The sequence below is a fragment of the Merops nubicus genome, unplaced genomic scaffold (genome assembly GCF_000691845.1).
Source record: "Merops nubicus isolate BGI_N331 unplaced genomic scaffold, ASM69184v1 scaffold10858, whole genome shotgun sequence".
Classification (NCBI taxonomy): domain Eukaryota; kingdom Metazoa; phylum Chordata; class Aves; order Coraciiformes; family Meropidae; genus Merops; species Merops nubicus.
In genome coordinates this window covers 137,167-157,455 of record NW_008625178.1, presented here as the reverse complement: position 1 = coordinate 157,455, position 20,289 = coordinate 137,167, and the positions used below count along the sequence as shown (strand labels likewise).

Below are 20,289 nucleotides of genomic sequence, written 5' to 3'. Positions count from 1 at the left end.
GAATGTGTTGGAAGTGAATTTGGCAAATATGCTTATTACGTAATTTGGTGTTATGTTGTGCACAGCTCTTAGCATTTGCAGCATATTTGTAGATTTTGATTGCCTTCTGGATTTTGTGTGGTTTATCTTTGCTAGTTTCTTCTTTTTGTGCTGATGCTTAAGAAGACATTGTACAGCAAAATGTTTTCTCATATTATGAAAGTCGTTTTTATAGGATGCGTACCAAGATTCTTCATACTTAATGTTGCTAGTTAGTATAGTGAAACAACCAAGTTGTTGATGCATGTTGTGAACAGCAAAATACAAAGTCATCTTCCTTTGGATTCAATGTGTCTGCATTTAGAGGAGACCTATTTTAGCTTTCAGTTCTATTCCATTTATTGTTTTAAGAAATGACGTTGAGGAAAAAGCATTTCACATAATTGGGTGTGATTCACTGCTATCACAGCAGAGTTCATACTGCAAGTTGAATGAGTCAAAGCTGACTGGATATCTGAAGAGACTTCCCCTCGAGGGTAATTATTTTATAGGATAGTTTAGCTTTTCAAGTGTCAGGTTAAGGCAAGAGGAGGTGAACCTTTCATAGTGAGAATGTGTGTTCTGGGTGCAGCTGCCGAAGAATATTTCCACTGCCTGCCTTGGACAACATATTGTCAAGAAAATCTGTCCCTTGGGCATGCATAGACAAGCTTTTCTGAGTAATTAGTATTTCCCAGCCTTCTTTTAACATTTTAAAAAATGTTTTGATAGCAAGTCTTTAGTAACTTTATTTTTCCCCTTCAACTGTTGATTATTCTGTGCCTTACCTCGTTCATTGAGCTACAGTTACTTCAGTGTGTAGTTGTGCTGTGGCTAAACTTATGATTTAATGAAAGGCTGAAATGAGTGAGAATGAATTTATCCTGCCCTTTTCAGAATATCAGGTGAGGAATCAATGCTTCAGTTACAAACTCTGGAAGTCTGACTTACTGTTTGTTATAAGGAACCTGCTCAGTGTTACAGGGAGGATGGTGTGAGCAAGAGACTTCTCAGCAATTCATTAAGTTCTTGTCATAAGCAGGATGTTTTAAATTGTTGGTTTGAGAAAATGTTTATTTATGGATGCATCTTTTGCATAGTGCTTGTATTTATCAGATGTTTTTCAAGCTAGCCTTAATGTAAAGTTAAAAGATAAGAGAATGATCTTAAGTTATGTTTGACATAGTTTTCAGTGGCAATATTGTCACTGTTATAAGGTTATACGTGTTCATGTCTTAGTTTTCTTGACCAGTGATTCAGCCAAAACTTTTGGAAGGTCCCCATCTAGAAAGCAGAACTACTCTTCTAAAAATGAAAACTCTGCAGAAGAAAGTTTTGAGGATCTGCTATTGAAGTATAAGCAGATACAATTAGAGCTTGAATACATTAATAAAGATGAAAGACTGGCTTTGAGCAACAAGGAAGAAAATGAACAACAAGGTGATGATAAAACAGTGGACACTGAGGACCAAGTGACTGTAGAAAATGACAGTATTACAACGGATGCTGTAAAAGAAGTACCTCCTGAGGAGAAAAGCCCGGTTATAGCCTTTCAGGCATTTGAACTGAAACCTCTCAGACAAAAACTGCCTACGCCAGCTGAGAGGAGCAGATTAAAAAAAGGCAAAGAAGGAACGAAACAGTCGTCACAAAAATCTGAAGTCACAGAATCCAGCCAAGGTAAATAGTTGTAAAGTTGTTTTGGCTTGTAAAGTTTTTTGCTTTATCTTTTGGTATTTTTCTGTTGTATTTATTAGGTGTTGGTGAAAATTTTACTTCACAACATTTTAATTAAAATTTAGTGTTTTAGTTTTAAGCAATAGACTTATTGTACTTGTTTTATGTGATTCCATGAATTACATAAACATGCTCGGAAGCATTGTGGTTTTTTTGTAACTAATGTGTGTTCTTAGACTAACCATTTGGCAGAAAACACAAGGACAAGACTTGAAGGTTTTATTTGCTGTTCACAGCAGAAATCATTTGCTTTCACAGAGAGTTTTCCTTCTGTTTCTCCCTTGTTCTTTTTTTTTGCAGAAGCAAAATTTTTTTTTTTTTTTTTTTAGCTGAAAAGATAATATTTAATCTTTTTCTGCATTTCATCTTTGGTATATGTTTTCTTCGGTGTAACCAGCTGTTATGAGATTTTCACCACAATTATTTTGGTCACTTGATTCTCACAAGTTGTGAAGAAATTATAGGACAGAAATAGAAAGAATTTGTAGAAAAAATGTAGCTGAAGGGTAGAGCAAGTGTCTCGTCCAAGTGGTTCTGGACTGCAGGTTGAGGAGTGTGATTGCCCAGATGCATGGGTGAAGAGCTGGGCTCTGAACCCCAAGCCCTGAATTAAAGTGGATATGTGGATGATTCCCACAATCAGGCAGAGGGTTTTTCTCTGACACCCATTCACCCTGAGAAACGTGATTAAAACCAAAATAGCGGAAGACGCATTCGTTCTGGTTTTCTCTCAAAGCTTGGTCGACCTTGGACAGAAACCAGTAAGGAGGACAGCACCAGGTGTCCTGCTTTTGAAGCTACTTTTGCAGGTCGCTCGCGTGACTGGAGTTGTTTATTCAACAGTATAATAGCTGGTCCTGCTTGCAGCGAATTCGGAAGCCTGCCTACGGGTGGGCCTGTAGGGTTTCCCTATTACTGGAAGGGCTCCCTGACTGTTTGCTGCAACCAGGGCTCCCAGGAGCGGTGGGACAGGGCAAGGAACTGGATAGGACAAGGGTGACATATTTGGCAACGCATCTCTTTGGCAATTGGTGTAGTGGCTTTCCTGTGACTACGATTGGACTTCTGACTCTGCTTATTCCTTCCTCTGTTATCAGATTTCTGACTTGGCTTACTCCTTTCTCTGTTACATCATCTACTCTGAGTAATCTATCACCCTGCTTATTCCCCCTGCTGTTAACCATATTTTTTTCTGTATTGGCTGGAATTAGATAATAAACTTTGTGTCTTCTTTCTGCTGGTGGCTGTATCCTTTATGCTGGGCCAGGTAATTGGCAAAACAATGGACCAGTTAGTGAGAAACAAGTTACCGTGTCCAGCTGACCTGTGGTAAAAGTCCTCCAGTGTACTTTTAATTTTGTAGCAAAACAAAGCAGCTAGCTTAAACTTTCTGTTCTGAGGCTCTATCTAGTTCTAATGAGGGTTGGCTGTGGTTGAGGGTGTGCTCCTGGGTATCACTTGTCATCTTATGTTAGCTAATTTGTCATTGTGTGTAAAGTATCCATTTGAGTGGGAAGAAACAAAGTAGTAGATGGATGGATTAGGAATATCAATGAGTAATTAGTAGAAATATGAAGAAAAGCAGGACTAGGGTACTGAAAGTCAGAAAGATTTATGTCTAACTTCATAATGAGAGTTTAGATGACAAAGCCTCTGAAGAAACTGAAAGAGAAAACGGATAATTAGTAGTCAAACAATGTAATTCTTGGTACTTCTGCTTGTCTTTCCCATTAATAATAAAAAAAATCGTTTCTGGTATTAAGAGGTAATGTAGTTTTTCATGGGAGTCATGAGGAAAATAACAGATCTTGACTACAGAGGTAGTCTACCCATAACCTGCAGGAAACAGCAAAACAGGATTAAAAGGGCTATTTGAAAACCAAAACAGTCTTTAAAAATATCCGACTTAAAATTTAGAAGCACTGGAGTTGAAAACAGTTTGTAAGATACTGAAAATGGATGCACTGGTATGCGCATAAGAGCATCTTAATTTTAACACATAACTTCCAGTTTATGACAGCGATCTGAAAGGAGACACATTATGTATGAGAATGACAATGTAATACAGGCTTACAAAGTAGCAAAGCTCTGCTGATTTGAGTTATTGCAGATTCATGTGATTATGCATATATTAGGAAATCAGAAAATTTTGGTTTTCCTGTTATTTTTAAATGGTGTGCTGGATGTTTTTCCAGACGTGTTCAAAGTTAAAGAAGTTGTCCTAAAACTCAGGGAAGTTTGTGCCTCTTTCTAGGATTAAGTCTCTGTGGTTCAGCTGCTCTGGCAGAGGTTGTAGCGTGTACCCTGCTTTCCTTCCCTCACTGCCCATGAGGCTCTTGTGTCTGTTGTCCCCTTCTGGTCTGAAATGGCATTTTAGTTGGCCTAACACCCCTGCATTTGTCTGTCTGCAGCACAGAAACTGTCGTACCGTCTGTGTCTCCCTGCTTCCATCCTGTGGACTGGATGATTTGTGTCATTTGTTTAGTGTAATAACCTTCTAAAATTTTCTTTGAGAATGCTTACAGGTATTGGATATTCTTCTTTTCCTCTTGTATGTGTGCTTTTAAAAAATGCAGGCATGTGCAAGCAGGAAGACGTTCAGCATTTGTTGCATGGCATTTTTGTTTAGGTATATGGTCATGGTGTATTTTAAACAGCACCTGTCTGAATGTGACTTTTCATAAAATGCCAGGAAGAGTAAAAGCTCTACAGGGTGCAAACTTATTTTCTAACAATTTAAACTGTGGAAAGGAGTCTCTCTTTGAAGAAAGGCTATTAGAGGGAAAGATCTCCAGGCTTCTTTCTAAATGTTTATTTCCTTTGATGCAGATAAACATGTGTGGTTATATATTATTTAATTAATTACAATTTTTCTATAAATTATATTAATAGTTGTTACCTGTAAGCATCAAATTATGTGATAGAATAATATACAGCATTATATATATTATATAAAATATATTAATGCATATATAAAAGCATACACAATATAATAATCAGGTGTATATATGGCTTTCGGGCAGTTTGGCAAATTAATGTCAACATCTTAAGATTTAGCAGGAAAGCATTAATGTTTACTGTTTATTTGCATAGGTTAACCCTCCTGTTTTGATTTTGAATGAAATGTAGCAAGGGTGTTATTGCTGCAGCTTTGGGCCTTTAATTCTGGAAAAGACTGACCGGTTACTCAAAATAGCTGCCCGTGGAACCTGAGATGCTTAGGACAGCAGCTGATATGAGATAGTAGCATAAAACAGATGGGAAGAAGTCTTATTTCCCCCCCATCTCTAATCTGTTTTTCTGCTTCTTGGGGAAATGTGTTAACCTCAGGACAGTCTCATTATTAAAAAATGACAAATCTTGTCTTGGACTGATGACATCATAATGATGTGGATTTCATCATACATGCCAAGTTTATGTTCATGTGATGTACATGCAACTGCCATTCTGTTTTACACTGTTTACCAATTATACTGATAAAAGGTGTTTGTATGGATTCAGTTCTGCACATTTTAATATATCTCTATCTCATGAGAAACAGCTCATTCAAATATATGCTATTTTTCTTTTGGAAGGTGCAGAAGACAAAGGACAAACGTCGGTGCGAAAGCTCAGCAGTTCAGATGTTACATCTGAAAAGGTAAGCAAGTGTTCCTTGGCAGATGAAGCATAAAAGCATTATGATACTCTGGGTTTTTCAAATCACAGTCCAGGAGTTTTTCAGTAATAGGAACAGTCTATTTGGAAGGAATGATAAACAGTACAGTAGGATTTTTAAGCTTTCTCGTTGTAAAAAAATTGGGACAGACTTCAAAGAACTTTTTCAGAAAAGATTTAATTAAGTTACATTTCTTGACTTTTTATCTTATAATGTATTTTTTCTCTTTTCTTCTCAAGAAGCTGCTTGATGATGAGGAGGAGATGTCTGAATTGCAACTTAGGCTTCTTGCACTTCAGTCTGCTAGTAAAAAATGGCAGCAGAAAGAACAACAAGTGATGAAGGAAAGCAAGGAAAAGTTAACAAAAACGAAAAGTGTAACACAGAAAGTCAAAGACAGTACAAAAGCACATTCAACCAAAAAAACTAGTGCTACAGGTAATAAGTTTAATGTTACTGAAAAACTGTCCATGGCATGACCTCTGAAATAAAAAAAAATGTAGTATGATATGTGAAATATTGGGAAATGAGCCTTTAGTCCTTCTAAAACCTCATACATCTACTCAAAGATCTTGAAGAAACTAGGATTAGGGGGAACAATATAGGTAGGGTGAATTTAATCACATCTTTTTGTTTAAAGCCAAGCAAACTTTGAGGAAACAACAGACAAAGACATCAAAGAAGATGCAACAGCAAAAGGAACAAGACAGGCGTCAGAAAGAGGAAGACCAGAGGAAACAAGAGGAGGAAGAGGAGAGAAGAAAGAGAGAAGAAGAAATCAGAAAAATTAGAGACCTTTCAAATCAAGAAGAGCAGTACAATCGATTTATGAAGCTAGTTGGAGGAAAGAGGAGATCAAGAAGCAGGGTAACGAATTTGTTTTATGGTGTACACGTGTTATATTTGGGATTCATGAGTGATTTCTTCTTTGCCCCTCCTTCCCTGCCCCCTCCTTAGGAAAAAAAAGACCAAAGTATTTCAGTGTTTACAGGGTTTTAATCCCATGCTAGACAAATGTTTCCCTTGGGTTTGGTAAGATCAGTTTTGTATGAGTTGTACATTTGCAAGTCAGTGGTAAAAAGCATTTTCCTTCTAAACATATTGTGAACATTGTGATCAAAGAGCAGTCTGTAATTTAACACAAACCAGTCCACTGAACTTTCTTGGCTTTCTTCTCTTAGATTGCCGTTTTGTCTCCACATTCTCAAACTTCGTGTTTATACAACTTCAGTGACCTGCTTCTTTCAAAATGTTATCTGAAGCTTGGTTTCTTTGGAGTATTTTTTAATTTGTCAAGGTACAAGTTATGCTCAGACACAAAAGATAATTATTTCAGCCTCATTATAGGATGTCAGTTGTCAAATTGATGAAGGAGTAGAGTTACTGCAGTGGTCATCATGATGCACTTTGTAGGCTGTCTTCATTCATCTTGAGATTGGCAAAAGGCACTTGGATTGGTAATGTAGTGTCTAAAACATTGGCATGTTACAGAAAAAAAATGACTGATTCTTCAGTATTAATTATTTCACCACGGAAGCAGAACGGCTGCTGCAGAGAGATGTTTCAGGTGCTTTGACCTACTGATGCTGTAAGGGGAAATGAAATAGCAACTAAGGGAACTAGGACTCCAGAAGAAAAAGTGGTGAATATAGGCTAAAAGTGTTTAACTGTAAACAGTAGAAATTTTAAAAGCTACCAGAATGTCTACTGTATGCTGCTGAAATATGCAAATTGAGGAGTCAATAAGTTGTACTTGCCTGTTTCAGTGTTCACATTGATTTGCATCCATATAGTATAAAGCATTTTTTTAAAACAATCTCATATATTAGTTGACAGTCTGTTTGTGTTTCAGTGTGGTATGTGGCTCCTGGGACAATAAGGGGATTCTCCACCTGAGATAGTCTTAGAATAATCATAGAATCATTAAGGTTGGAAAAGATCTCAAAGATTGTCAAGCTCAACTGTCAAACAAACACTACCAGGACCACTAAACCATGTCCTGAACTACCACATCCACCTGTTTACACATAGCATCCTCTTCCATTCCATCACCACTCTTTCAGTAGAGAAATTCTTCCTAATATGCAATCTAAACTTCCCCAGGCACAAGGTAATTCCATTTCCTTATCCCCTATTGCTAGTTACTTGGGAGAAGAGACCAACCCTCACCTCACTACAACCTCCTTTTCAGATAGTTGTAGAGAGCAATAATGTCTCCTCCAGACCAAACAACCCCACTCTCCTCAGCCACTCCTCATAGGACACATTCCCCAAACCCTTCATCCACTTCACTGTCCTCTGGACCCACTCCAGCACCTCAATGTCCTGCTTATACTGTGCTGCTCCAAACTGAGCACAGTACTCAAGCTGTGGCCTCACCAGTGCCAAGTACAGCAGCACGATCACTCCCCTACTCCTGCTGGACCCGCTGTTTTTGATACAGGCCAGGGTGCTATGTGTAAATAATAAATGATATGTAAATCATAATAAATTTCACCTAAACACACAACCTTTGTCATAGTGAAGATGGTCCTTGTGCAGTTATGTTGTTTCTAACAAGGATATTTCAAGTGTTATTGGCAATTGCCATGACAGATTAACAAATAATAAAAGCATTTAATTATCTTTCAGTAGTTCAGATATAATCATGACAATTTATCAGATACATAATGACCTATTAGATATTTAAAAATTGCTTGTATGTATCATGACACACCCTACCTCTTCTGCTCCCACAGAGATGCTATTTTAAATCTACCTTTTAGTTTGTCAAGTCACTAACTGCAATGGATTTGATTAAAAGGAAATCTTCAGTTTGCTGGTTTTATACAAGCTAAATAAATTATAAAGAAACTAGAAGACACCATTTTAATGGTCTGTGTCTATGTTTTACTTTCCTTTGGTTTGCTCTAGGAGAATAATGGAAGGCCATAAATATACACTTTTTTTTTTTTTTTTTTTTTTGTGCTTAGTCGTCAGATACAGACTTGAGATGGTCTTTTGATAAGCAGCCTACAGACAGTGCAGGAGGCATATATCAGTATGATAATTATGATGAAGTTGCCATGGATACAGATAGTGAAACCAACTCTCCAGGTAAGACTTATTTACAGTATTCTTATATGGTGATTGACAAAAATAGTTAAAAAGTAGGAAATGAGTTATCATTTTAGAAGGAAAGTCTTTCTTTTGAGATGTGGCAGTTACAGAACTAATATTTTAAGGTTAGCTCATTGTCTTGGTTTAGTGCTGACCTCCTGTCTTTACTGTGGTTGTATTTTGAAGTTCTTCAAGGTTATACTGTCCTCATTGCAGTACTGTGGTTTATTCTCTTGCATTCACAAGCAGCCTTGTTACAAGGTAGTTGCCCCAGCATGTTGACTGGATAGACAGCAGCCTTGCAGAAAAGGGCCTGGGAGAGTCCCAAGGGACATGAAGTGGGGTGTGAGTCAGCAGTGTGGCTTTGGGTGGTAAAGGCTGACTGCAGCCTGGGTTGTGGTGCTGTGGCTATAGTGGATGAGTGGTTGGAGGGTGCTGTTGAACTCTGAGACTGCATCAGTTTGCTTCTTTCATGGTAGGAGAAAACAGTGATGTGCTAGGAGCCTAACAATTGACTTTTTTGACTAAAGGGACTGTTTCAGGCCTTTTTTTTCCCTCAAGTTCATTGAGAACTGGAGCACTTGATTTCTAGGAAGACACTTGGAGAGCTGAGTTTGTGTTGAGAAGGCTGAGTAAGGGTTTTGCTGCTGTCTTCAACTTCCTAGTGGGCAGTTACAGAGAAGGCAGAGCTGAACTGTTCTGTGGAGCGTGCAACAGGAGGACAAGGGACTGCACTTAAATAGTAACAAATCCTGCTTAGATACAAGGGAAAATTTTTGTAGAGGATGGTCAAGCAGTAGAACAGGTTAACTGGAAACATTCTGGGGTCTGCATTCTCAAATATACTTGACTGAAGAGGTCCGTAGCAACCTGATTTTGGGGGCAGGCCTGCTTTGAGCACCTGTGCTGGAGCTTGTGCCTTCCAGAGATCTCTTCCAACTGAAATAATTTACTCACTCTGAGGTACATTTACGGTATTCAGGTTTCCTTGTTCCATCTCAACATGTCAAGTGTTGAGAAAGCTTCCACTAAGTATATTAATTCACTGGATGTTTTTATTCCTCTTGCTTTTCATCTCCCATCTTTTTTTCCTCTTCTTTTTTTCCTCCTTTCTTGTCAGCCTTCCTTATACATAACTTTGCTAAAATACTGTATGTGCTGTTTTGGACATGTAAGCTACATGTACTTGCTGTTTTGGACACGTTAGCTACATGAATCTTCTCTTGATGAAGCACCTCAAGTTCTAGTTTTGTTTCAGAACTCAGTATCAGCTGTGCATTTGGTCTGCTTCTGTCCTCATTTGTTTTTTTTTTTTTGGTAGCCAGTAATCAGGAAAACTTGTGCTGAGATACCTAGTTTAAGAAGGTGTTCTTGCAAATGAAGCCAAATATGAGGGCTGAATCATTCCCTTAGTAGTACTATTTGGCTGTACTTGCATTTTGTATGTAAAGTAGGAAAAGGACAGGTAACCACTCTTTATATACTTATATGTTAAGAAATGAATGCACTGTGCTGTCTGATGTTACCTTTCAAACTGGTGCATAGTAAAGACATTTGTCTTCTGCTGAATTAAATCAGTTGAAGTATAAACATGAGTTGGTGTTTAGTAATGACTTGCCGAATTCCTTATACTTGCTAATTTGTTTAAATTACAGCTTCCTCTCCAGTTCAGCCTCCTTACTTTGAGTGCCCAATCGGATACTTTCCACCTCCAGTACCACCAATTTCCTTACCACTGCCACCTCCAGTTCCAGTAAGTAACCTTGAAAGGAGTGTTTGTGTGGGTGTGTTTTTTTTTTTTTCCAAATGTTGATAATTCTAATTTTGTATCTTTTATCTAATGTTCAAGTTAGGTTTACATTTAGATTCTGTTTTGATACAATTCTCTGTCTGGCAATTGTCTTGCACTACCTGATAGACTTGATTGCTTTTTAAAACCTTTATTTCAGCTGTCTTTTGGCTGATCCCGTTCCTGTTCACTGGAAATGTTCCCTATTGAGCTAAAATTTTCATTATTGGAGATATGCTCTTTCATAACAGAAAGCAAAACAGTAGAAAGTTGCCATTCGCTGCTGTGAGAGCTTCTGAATTTTGGCTAAGGGAAATTGTAATATCGTTACCTAAGACAAATTTGTAAAACTGTTTAGGAAGGACTGTTTTTTTAAGCAGTGTGAACACATCTAGTTAGCCATGTTTCTGTGGGTAGTCTGTCTCTGATTTTGAATTCTTATTTGCATCTTGTTTGTATGTCTGCACTACTTTACTATCCAAATATTACCTTGTTTCTATTATCTTATTTGAGTAATTACTGACTGTCTGTCAGCAAGCCTTTGACAGTGACCTAAATTAGTTCTAAAACATTAAATAATTTAGGTCTCAACCTCTGCTAAACAATCAAAGCAGGAGTAATTTTCACATTTCAAAGCCTTGTTTTCTTTTTTGTCTTAGCCTGTACCATCTTTGAGCCAGCTTTATGTGGAGAGTACTTCCTGTGTTTCACTTGAGCTGCCTCCACCTCTTCCACCTCTTCCCCCTGAGGAGCCTGAACAGCCACCAAAACCTCCATTTGCTGATGAAGAAGAGGAAGAGGAGATGCTCTTAAGAGAAGAATTACTCAAGTCTCTAGCTAATAAACGAGCTTTCAGATCTGAGGTATTCCATTGTTTTTTGAATGTAAACCTCTAGATGGCAATCATAGAATAGGATCATCGAATGCTTTGAGTTGGAAGTGACCTGCAAAGATAATCTAGGCCAACCCCCTGCAATGAACAGGGGCATCTTCAACTAGATCAAGTTGCTCAGAGCCCCCATCAACTTGACCTTGAATATCTCCAGAGATGGGGGCATCTAGTACCTTGCTGGAAAACCTGTTCTAGTGTTTCACCACTCTCACTGGAAAAAAATTTTCTCTTTATATCCAATCTAAATCTATCTTCTTTTAGTTTAAAACCTTTACCCGTTGTGGTGTTGCAACAGGTCCTACTAAAAAATCTGTCCCATCTTTCATATGGGCTCCCTTCAACTATTGAAAGGCTGCAGTGACGTCTTCCTGGAGCCTTCTTTTTTCCAGGCTGAACAACCCCAACCTTCTCAGCTATTCCTTATAGGAGAGGTGTTCCAGCCTCTGATTTTTGTGAAGATCTTGACCTTCAAAACTTAAATGTGACCTGCTGAGAGAGGATTGCAGGCTTTTTTTTATGCTGCCTTTCTGACGATTTAAAAAAGGTGACTTACCATCACCCTCTGCCCCCCCCAAAAACTGAGAGCCACGCAGGAGCACCCTTTGAGTTGTAAATTGCAGCTTGTCTTTTATTTCTCGAAGGAACTGCAAAACTTAATGGTGCTGAAAATTGAATATACTCATGGGAATGGGAATTTTATCTTCTGCAAGAGTGTTATTTATCAGCTGTCAGTTAAAAAAACCACTTTGTTTCAACCTTCTAGCAAATGGACTTAAGAGAGGTTAACTGTTTTGAGTTTTGGGGTTTTTTTTGGGAGGGAGAAGCACAGTTTGTGGTTTTGAAAATTTAGATTTTGTCCTCATTAAAAGGCCATGGATCGTTTGTAACTGACCTGTTAATAACTGGCATTCTTGACTGCCTTTTTGATATTGCTGCAGAATTGCAAGATTCATCTAATATGTTTTGATAGTCTGCCTAAATCAGAGCTCCAAGTTCTGAGGCATATATGGAACAATCTCTTTTACGCTTGTGTCTTTTAATATAGCTGTAATTAGCGTGTATTTTTATGACTGTTTTTTTTTCATTTTGTTAGGAAACTTCAAGTAACAGCGGTCCACCTTCCCCTCCTGTTCCAGATAATTTGCAGTCTGTGCCAAGAAGCAATCTGTCAGTTGTCAGTATTAACACCGTGTCTCAGCCACGGGTGCAAACCACCAAGTTTGTTAGAATACCGAGGCCTCCACGAGCAGTGATCACAGTAAGGAAATATTGGTGCTTTCTATTAATAAGTCTGTGAGCTGATGTCCTCGGTTCAAGTGAACAGCAAGTGTGAGGTTTCCTAGTGACACAGCGCAGAACAGCAAAGCTTCGGTTAAACATTTGAATGATTAGTAACTTTGATAATCTGTATGCTCTTCTAGAAAGAATTTGACAATGAAGTATGAATTTACAGCTTAAGAGAGCATCAAAACACCAGCACTTAGAGACTGAACATTGTTCAATTTATTTATTTTTCCAGATTAGCACAGACTAAGGGGTGCTGTTCAGTGCTAAAACTATCTGATCAATGTTTATTGCCAAAAAAGAGATCGTCTTGCTCTTTCTCCTGCTCCTGGCCAAGTGGTGTCTCCCTTCTTTGAAACTGGGGTCTGGAGCCTCAGTCTTGTTGCTTAACTTAACATGCTAAACTGGTTAGAAAACTAGCCTTGGGTGAGAACAAGTACTTTTTCTTCTAGGGGGAGTTTAATTTTTTTGGTGAACAGTGTGTGAGTGTCAGAGCCAGCACAAGTGTTGGCAGATGAAATGCCTCTGAGTATGTGTGGAAGACAGGAGAGAATGTGTTCTCCTCAGGCAGCAAACTTCATTATGTTTGCTCAAGCCATGTTCTGTAGCTTGGTCATGGGAGGTGCATGCAGATAGCACTTGGTTTGTGATGTCTGCATTCTCCTTGGATTGCTGGAAACGTGCTATAAAAACAGATTTGCCTGTGCTAGGAGAGAGTGAAAGCCCATGTGATCTACTGTCCTGTTTATGGCAGTGAACCATACGTAGGGAACTGTGTATGATTATTTTAACAGCACTTCCTACAAAGCATGGTTTGTTGGAGCTCTTTCCCATGCAGGTTCTCTAATGAATAGCATGATTGAGTCCATATGTTTGCCTTGCTGTCATTGGGTGAGGTCTCTAATAACTTAACATTTTTTTTTAACTAAGTTGGGAGGAATACATATTATCTTCGTGACTATTATATCTCTGTCAAATCTAGTGGTAGCTGCCCAACAGCTGTCTTGCTCATGAAGACAGACTGTGATTGCTTGGTCACCTGATGCCATAATGGAAAAAAGCTTAAGACAGTAGAGACCTGAATGTTCCTGTTTTTGGTCATTCTAAAGCCTACTTTCCTTTCTGTAGGAAAATTGTGTTCTTAAGCTAAAAGTGGATGTATGTTGGTTTTTTGTCTGTACTGATCTTCACAGTCTACTTCAAATTCTAGATACAACTGGAGTAATTGTTCAATTTGGGCATGCTCATGTCCTGTCTATAATAATTTCACATTGACTTACAGTTGTAAGTATTCTTATGTTTAAATACTAAACCTGTTCTGAAAAAAACCCCAAGGTACCACATGTTATTTTGTCCCAAGACTATTAACTGTAGTTGCATACATGAGGGAGAATACATTACTGTGGAACCATTGGTTTCATCTAGTAGCATAATAGTCTCTTAGCTATGCTGTTGAAAGTTATTATATAAGTGTTAAAAACCTGCAACTGAAATTCAGTGCCTGTTGCTAGTGGTGATTAGCTTAGTGAAAGCTGACAGGTGAGTACTTTGTTTTTGAATTGGCTAGCTTGGCTAGTGTCTTTTTTACAAAAATTACTATAGAAACAATGCATTTTGCATTTGTTAATAATTTTTTTAAATAGCCTGAGATACAGACTATTTATTTATAAAATAGGTGTGGTTAATCTAAACTGTCTGCTTGTTTCTGCCTCTGTCTTTGCACTGGAATTTGCAGTCATCTGATCTTCAGTGAGCTGTTTCAGTTAGTGATGTTGGCAAAAAGTGATTAATCGTATTTCATGTTATATATGTACTGGTGTTCTGCCAGTTTAACTGTCTGAGCAGATCACTGTAAGGTCATCTAAGTATGACTGGGACAAGAAGTGTCACAACTGTGTGGCAGAAAGATGAGGGAGTTCTGGTATGTCTGTTGTAGCATTTTTAATGCAGTATTGGTTGTTATTTCCAGTTACTTAAAATTGCTTGCAGATGACAATTTTCATTACAATTGAGTGTAAGAGTCAAAGGCTTGAGATTCATGTCCTGTGACCATGGAAATGTACATATGCTCCAGGTGTTTAGGAACAGGTTGGAGATGTTAGAGTACCTTTCATGTTACAGTATGAAGAATAGGTACCTTGTCTCTATCTTGTAGTGGAAATGTGCAAATGCTTAAGTTTTTCTTACAGTGTGGAATTGGTGTGCCTTGGTAATCAAAGGAGTTAACCTCCTTTTTCTCTTCTAGTAAATATGGGCTCAGTTTTATCAGTCTCAAATTTTTCCTTCGTGCTATAAAACCTTTTTTCATTCTCCACACAGCTTCCAAAACACAAGTCTGTTGTGGTTACGTTAAATGACTCAGATGATAGTGAGTCTGATGGAGAGCCGTCTAACTCCACTAGCAGTGTGTTTGGAGGACTAGAATCTATGATAAAAGAAGCAAGGAGAAATGTTGAGGTGAGCACTATTGGTACTTAATAGGTTTATTTTGCAACTCTTTTGCTTTGTATATGGATTTTAAGCTTTAGAGTTGGGTCAAGAAATAGTGGATTACATCAGAAATATGCAAGAGTGAATACATCACTTCTGTCTGGACCACTACATTATAATTTGGATTGCACAAGCTAATGAAAATGTTTCAGTTAAGATGATATTCTGAAGATAGAATTCATAATACATTTTAGTTTCATTTTTTAACTGACAATTCAGTGCATCTTTACTAGCAAAAAAATTGACTGAAAATATTTGATTAGCCTTGAACAGCTTTCAGTGTGTGATGAAATGCCTTTTCAAAGTAGTAGTTGATAGCTGTATTTTAAACTAGTGTGACTAATATTGTCTTGTACCTCATTGTAACAGGCCTCAAAAATCAAGGCCCCTCCAAAATCAGAAAAAGAAAATGATCCAATGCGAACTCCAGAGGCTCTACCAGAAGATAAGAAGATAGAATACAGACTCTTAAAAGAAGAAATTGCCAGGTACAACTGAGCTTATGTAAAATGTGTATTCTCTGTAGTCATTAATAGTCTATTTTTGTAACTGTAAGAAAAATCTGAGTTTTAAAACCTTGCCATTACTTTCAGGTTTTCCCCCCACTGATTTTTAGTGAGATGACGTAGGAGTCTAAAGAGAGTCCTTGGAATTGAACTAACTTAACAGTAGTTGATTGCAGTTGTGGAAAGTTGTTTGTTTGTTTTTGTTTTTTTTAAAACCCTTGAAATCTTGTCCTGCTGCTTTTTTGAGGATTTTAAAACTAATGGGAGTATACATTGAAGTTAATGTTGAAGCTACTGAACATCTTTGCTTTTAATGTCTGTTTTCAGTCGTGAGAAGCAACGTTTAATTAAGTCTGATCCACTGAAGAACAATTCATCCCCTGCAAATTCTGATGGTGAAGTTGATGGAATTGGGAGAATAGCAGTAGTGACAAAACAAGTCACAGAAGCAGAAGCAAAACTTAAGAAAAACAGGTGTGTATTGCACTGTCGTAATTCCTACCTTGTTTGCTTAGTACGATGAAAACAGTGAATTTTTTTGAACGTAGCATTTAAAGTACAGCAAATTATTGGTTTTCTGTTGTCTTGAATTCTGTTGTTGTACAAAAGGAATTGTGTTGTAGTGCCTGTATGGTGTTTGGTCACTTTTAAGTCTGCGTTTTCAACTGCGCATATATTCGGTGACTAGAATATAATCTTTGCCACCTTATAACTCTGAAATACACAAAAGTGTGCTTTTCACTGCTTGGTACACTTTTGAGGGTGGCCTGTTTCAATGGGACATACCTGTAAATGAGTGTTTCTGCAGAACAGGTATGCTGTTGGAAGCTGTTCCTGTATGCCCGTTCCCTTCTAGCATGGCTCTAACATATACTGGGGAAAGTGCAGGTGCTTTGCATCCTCCTCTGCTTCTCTTGCCGTTTGACTATTTCTGTGTGGTGTTGTGAACAGACTGGTTTGTGGTCAGACATCAATCAAAGGACATTCTTTCCCCCTCCCTTTATTCACACCGATCTAAGTGTTTTTATCTTGCTTCCTTTCATGCATATCTTTTTATTTTTAATTACTCTGCTATTATGCCATAATACTATGGCTTGTTGTCTGCTCATGTGTGTGCACATCCTGAGGAAGAACTGGGTTCTTAATTAACAGAAAGCAAGGATGTGTTTGCATGTTTTGGATGTCTTAATGTTAAAAACAGTATTAAAGATAAAGCATTTGCTTACCTTCCCCTGTCTTCTTAACTAGAATGTTTTAATCTGATTTATACTGACGTGCTGAACTTTAGATACTGAAATCTGTGGTATGTACTACTGTTATTTGCCTCATGGACGTTAAGACTGTCTAGAGAAAATTGGAATGTTATTTGTTAAGTGAAAAAGAGCTGGGTTCTTCAATAGCTAGGGCTTCAGAGGAGCAGGGATAGCTCTGAGAAACTTCCCTTTGGAAAATACTTTGTTATATGGCTTTTCTACTTTTAGACTTCTGTTGATGAAGGATGAATCTGTCTTGAAACATTTGCTGCAACAAGAGGCCAAGAAGAGAGAGAATGTTCGAATTGCTGAAAATAAAATTAACAAACTGGCTGAACAGTTACAAGCAACAGAGAAGATCTTGAATGCCAATAAGATGTTTCTCAAGAAGCTTCAGGAACAAGTAACTTTAATTTTGAAATGTTGCTGTTGCATAGAGCTGGAAATCATTTAATGGGAAGCCTGATTTTTTGAGGCAGCAGTAATTCTTTGAATTAGTCATTAATTCTAATGTCTTCTGATTATATTTCATTATGTGATTGTATCTGAATATTAGCATCTTACTGTACTAAGTCCTTTTTTTTTCAGATTCATAAAGTTCAACAACGGGTTACAGTAAAAAAGGCTCTGGCATTAAAATATGGGGAAGAACTCGCTCGAGCTAAAGCAGTAGCAAGTAAAGAAATTGGGAAACGAAAACTGGAGCATGATCATCTTGGAGTAAGTCTGCATGCTTTTAAACAGTGCTGTACTTGAAAAACAGTAGCAATTTTGAGTAGGAAACTAAGAAAACATTTCAAAAGCATTGTAGGAATATTCCTATTAGTTTCCTGCATTTTTGAGAATTTGGCAGAAAAGAATATTCATTTAAAAGAACTTGTTCAAACCCTGCATTTCTGTGCCAGGGGAGTTGCATTAATAGATTAATAATGAAAGGAGCTATGTGCCTGTGAAGCAAGGACAGAAATACTTTACTGTCTGTAGTCATTAGTCATCTTTTTAAAACTGTGTAGCACAGCCACTGAAGAGGGGATCTGATCTTGTTTTGAAACACAAAATAGAGGAAAACAAGGCTATAATATTTTTGTAAATTTTTGTCCTCTGCTGCCCCCAACACCATTGTGAATACTTGTTTATAGCAGACCTTTAAAATGTGGCCAGAACTTCTGTTGAAGCCCTGTGCATGATGTAGGGTAGTTTTGATAAAAAACCTGCAAACCTGGCAGTTGAATTGTGGCAAACTCTTTTGCGATTTTTCTTGGTGTTTGTTGAAAAATTTCTGGCAAGGGTTTAAAATAGATTTTTATTAACTCTGAATTAAGTATCTTGTCCATTTTTCATTTATCTCCTGTCAGTAAATGTGAAAATGAAATGAAGGGAATCTTTTTCTTTACAGCCAAGCAAAATGTTGAAATTGGAGAGCTCCCCTGCATCAAGTCCAAAAAAGCATTCAGCAGAATTGATTGCACTAGAGAAAAAACGACTGCAGCAGCTGGAGTATGAATATGCTCTCAAGATTCAGAAATTGAAAGAGGCCCGGGCACTTCAGACCAAGGAACAATCAAATATTGCACCTCAGGCAGAAGAGGAATCAGAATTTGCATTACCTCAGCCATCACTTCACGATCTTACACAGGATAAATTGTCTTTGGACAGTGAAGAAAACTACTTTGATGATGAAGTTCTGTCAGATTCAAACCGAGAACGAAGGAGATCTTTCAGGGAATCCAGTTCTTTTACTAAACCAAATCTTAAACACATGGACACTCCAAAACAAGAAAATATAAACAAACTTTCTAAAAAGGCATCAGAGGAGCCTGAGCTGTTTCTTGGGTTGAATATTGATGAACTGAAAAAACTTTATGCTAAAGCTGACAGTTTGAAAGAGCTGCTAGTGAAAAGTACTGCCTTTATAGTACCTAAGGAAGATATATTGTGTGGTCAGGTAAATGCTCTAAAACTACTTATGAAGGTTTACTTTATTAGGTAGTACTGCAGTTGCTGCATATCTGTTTATCTGTTTCCTAGGAAATTTCAGTGGACGCGGACTTGGTTACATCGCAAAACAGGCAGACTGAAGCGAAACCATTTCCATTTGGACCATATCATAGTCCTCTTCTAGTATTTAAATCCTACAGGTATGGAGACTGTAGCAACTCTTTGACTTCTGTGTAAATGCGATCTTGTTCAAGTATTCTTCACTGCTTTTCCTTGATATCCAGCCATGTACAGAAAGAGAAGTGAGAAACTTGACTATCCTGAAACAGTTTTGTCCAGTTTAGGGAACCTAATGATTCAGTTTCTTCTGATATATAGGAGTCCCTTGCTTTTGTGCAGTATACTGCTATTGCATTGCATAATGTTCCTTACAACTGGATTGTTCTTTGGTATAACTAAATTAAAAAATAATAGGTAAGCATTTGAAAACAGGATGTCTATATCTAACATGAAGCAATCTAAAATCCAGGAAGAGAGTAACAGAAGCGTGTTTCAATTACGCAGTCTTTAAACTTGGCTAGAGTTTATATTGAGGCAATTGAGCCAGCCACCTATTTTTGGATTCCTGCTCAGTGGAAAGAGGCATGACCACGGTGATTCATCTTGACCTAAAATAGTCACCTGCTAGTATAATCAATTTGACACATCTGTCTTTAGACTAAACAGAGCTTTATTCCTACACATTATATTTTAGAAAACAAAAGTCTGGAATTCAAACTGGAGCAATTGAATTCTGCCATGTGCTTCAGGTTTTTTATTTCTGTACTCTTAAGCAGCAAAAAATGGAGTATGCTATCTTTACAGGACTGTTAATTTTAACTCATTTTAACACTGTCTCATAGGTTATTGCTTCAGTTCTTTAAAGAGCTAGAAATCCCAAAACTGACATAGTGAAACTCTAGCTAAAGATGTAAAACAAGGATTCTTTGGCTCAACTCAGACTAGGTTTTGTTTGTTTACACATTCTAAAATCTGATGGGAATTTTTCCATGGTTTTCTCAGGTTAATTTTTCATGTTTCTCTTTATACTTCTATTGACATAGATTTTATGCCGATTAAAACATCACTGCAGTTTTTCTAGAACTACACTAAAACTCAAGTTTCAGTAGTTTGCCTTTCCTGCTGGCTCATTACTGGACTTCCTGTTTTTGTATGAGTAAAATTCTGCACCTAAGGGAGAAGAAAATGCTAGAACAGAAACTGTTTAGATTTGAGAAGTACAGTTTTGGTCCCACCCTCTCTTACAGTTTTCATGTTCCTCTTAATGCATAGGTCAGCAACGGTTTTGGTTCATGGTCGGGTTTTGGAAATAATGAGATTTAATATAGAAAAAGTGATTATTTTAAAAAAGTGTTGTTTAATAAAACTGATGTCTTACCTTGTACACTTGGTCACAATAATTCACTTATTCATTTTAGGTTTAGTCCGTATTTTCGAACCAAGGAAAAACTGTACCTCAGTTCAGTAACATATAGCAATAGGATTGAGCCAAAACAGTGTTTCTGCCGTTTTGATTTAACAGGCACATGTAATGATGATGACTGTCAGTGGTGAGTTCTTCTTGA

The 20,289-nt window shown here is 37.5% G+C and overlaps 1 protein-coding gene across 1 annotated transcript in view; it reads left to right on the top strand.

Moving 5' to 3' along the window:
* The window catches only part of ZFC3H1 (zinc finger, C3H1-type containing), a 42,652-nt gene that overhangs the window by 2,666 nt on the left and 19,697 nt on the right, over positions 1-20,289 (top strand). The window contains exons 2-17 of the mRNA XM_008945599.1: positions 1,279-1,698; positions 5,331-5,395; positions 5,653-5,851; positions 6,054-6,280; positions 8,386-8,509; positions 10,168-10,265; positions 10,961-11,164; positions 12,287-12,451; positions 14,797-14,934; positions 15,337-15,455; positions 15,801-15,947; positions 16,955-17,129; positions 17,315-17,446; positions 18,123-18,671; positions 18,755-18,864; positions 20,143-20,274. Coding sequence (XP_008943847.1) covers positions 5,677-5,851; positions 6,054-6,280; positions 8,386-8,509; positions 10,168-10,265; positions 10,961-11,164; positions 12,287-12,451; positions 14,797-14,934; positions 15,337-15,455; positions 15,801-15,947; positions 16,955-17,129; positions 17,315-17,446; positions 18,123-18,671; positions 18,755-18,864; positions 20,143-20,274 — 2,495 coding nt within the window. The 5' untranslated portion in view covers positions 1,279-1,698; positions 5,331-5,395; positions 5,653-5,676. The remainder of the gene's footprint in view (positions 1-1,278; positions 1,699-5,330; positions 5,396-5,652; positions 5,852-6,053; positions 6,281-8,385; positions 8,510-10,167; positions 10,266-10,960; positions 11,165-12,286; positions 12,452-14,796; positions 14,935-15,336; positions 15,456-15,800; positions 15,948-16,954; positions 17,130-17,314; positions 17,447-18,122; positions 18,672-18,754; positions 18,865-20,142; positions 20,275-20,289) is intronic.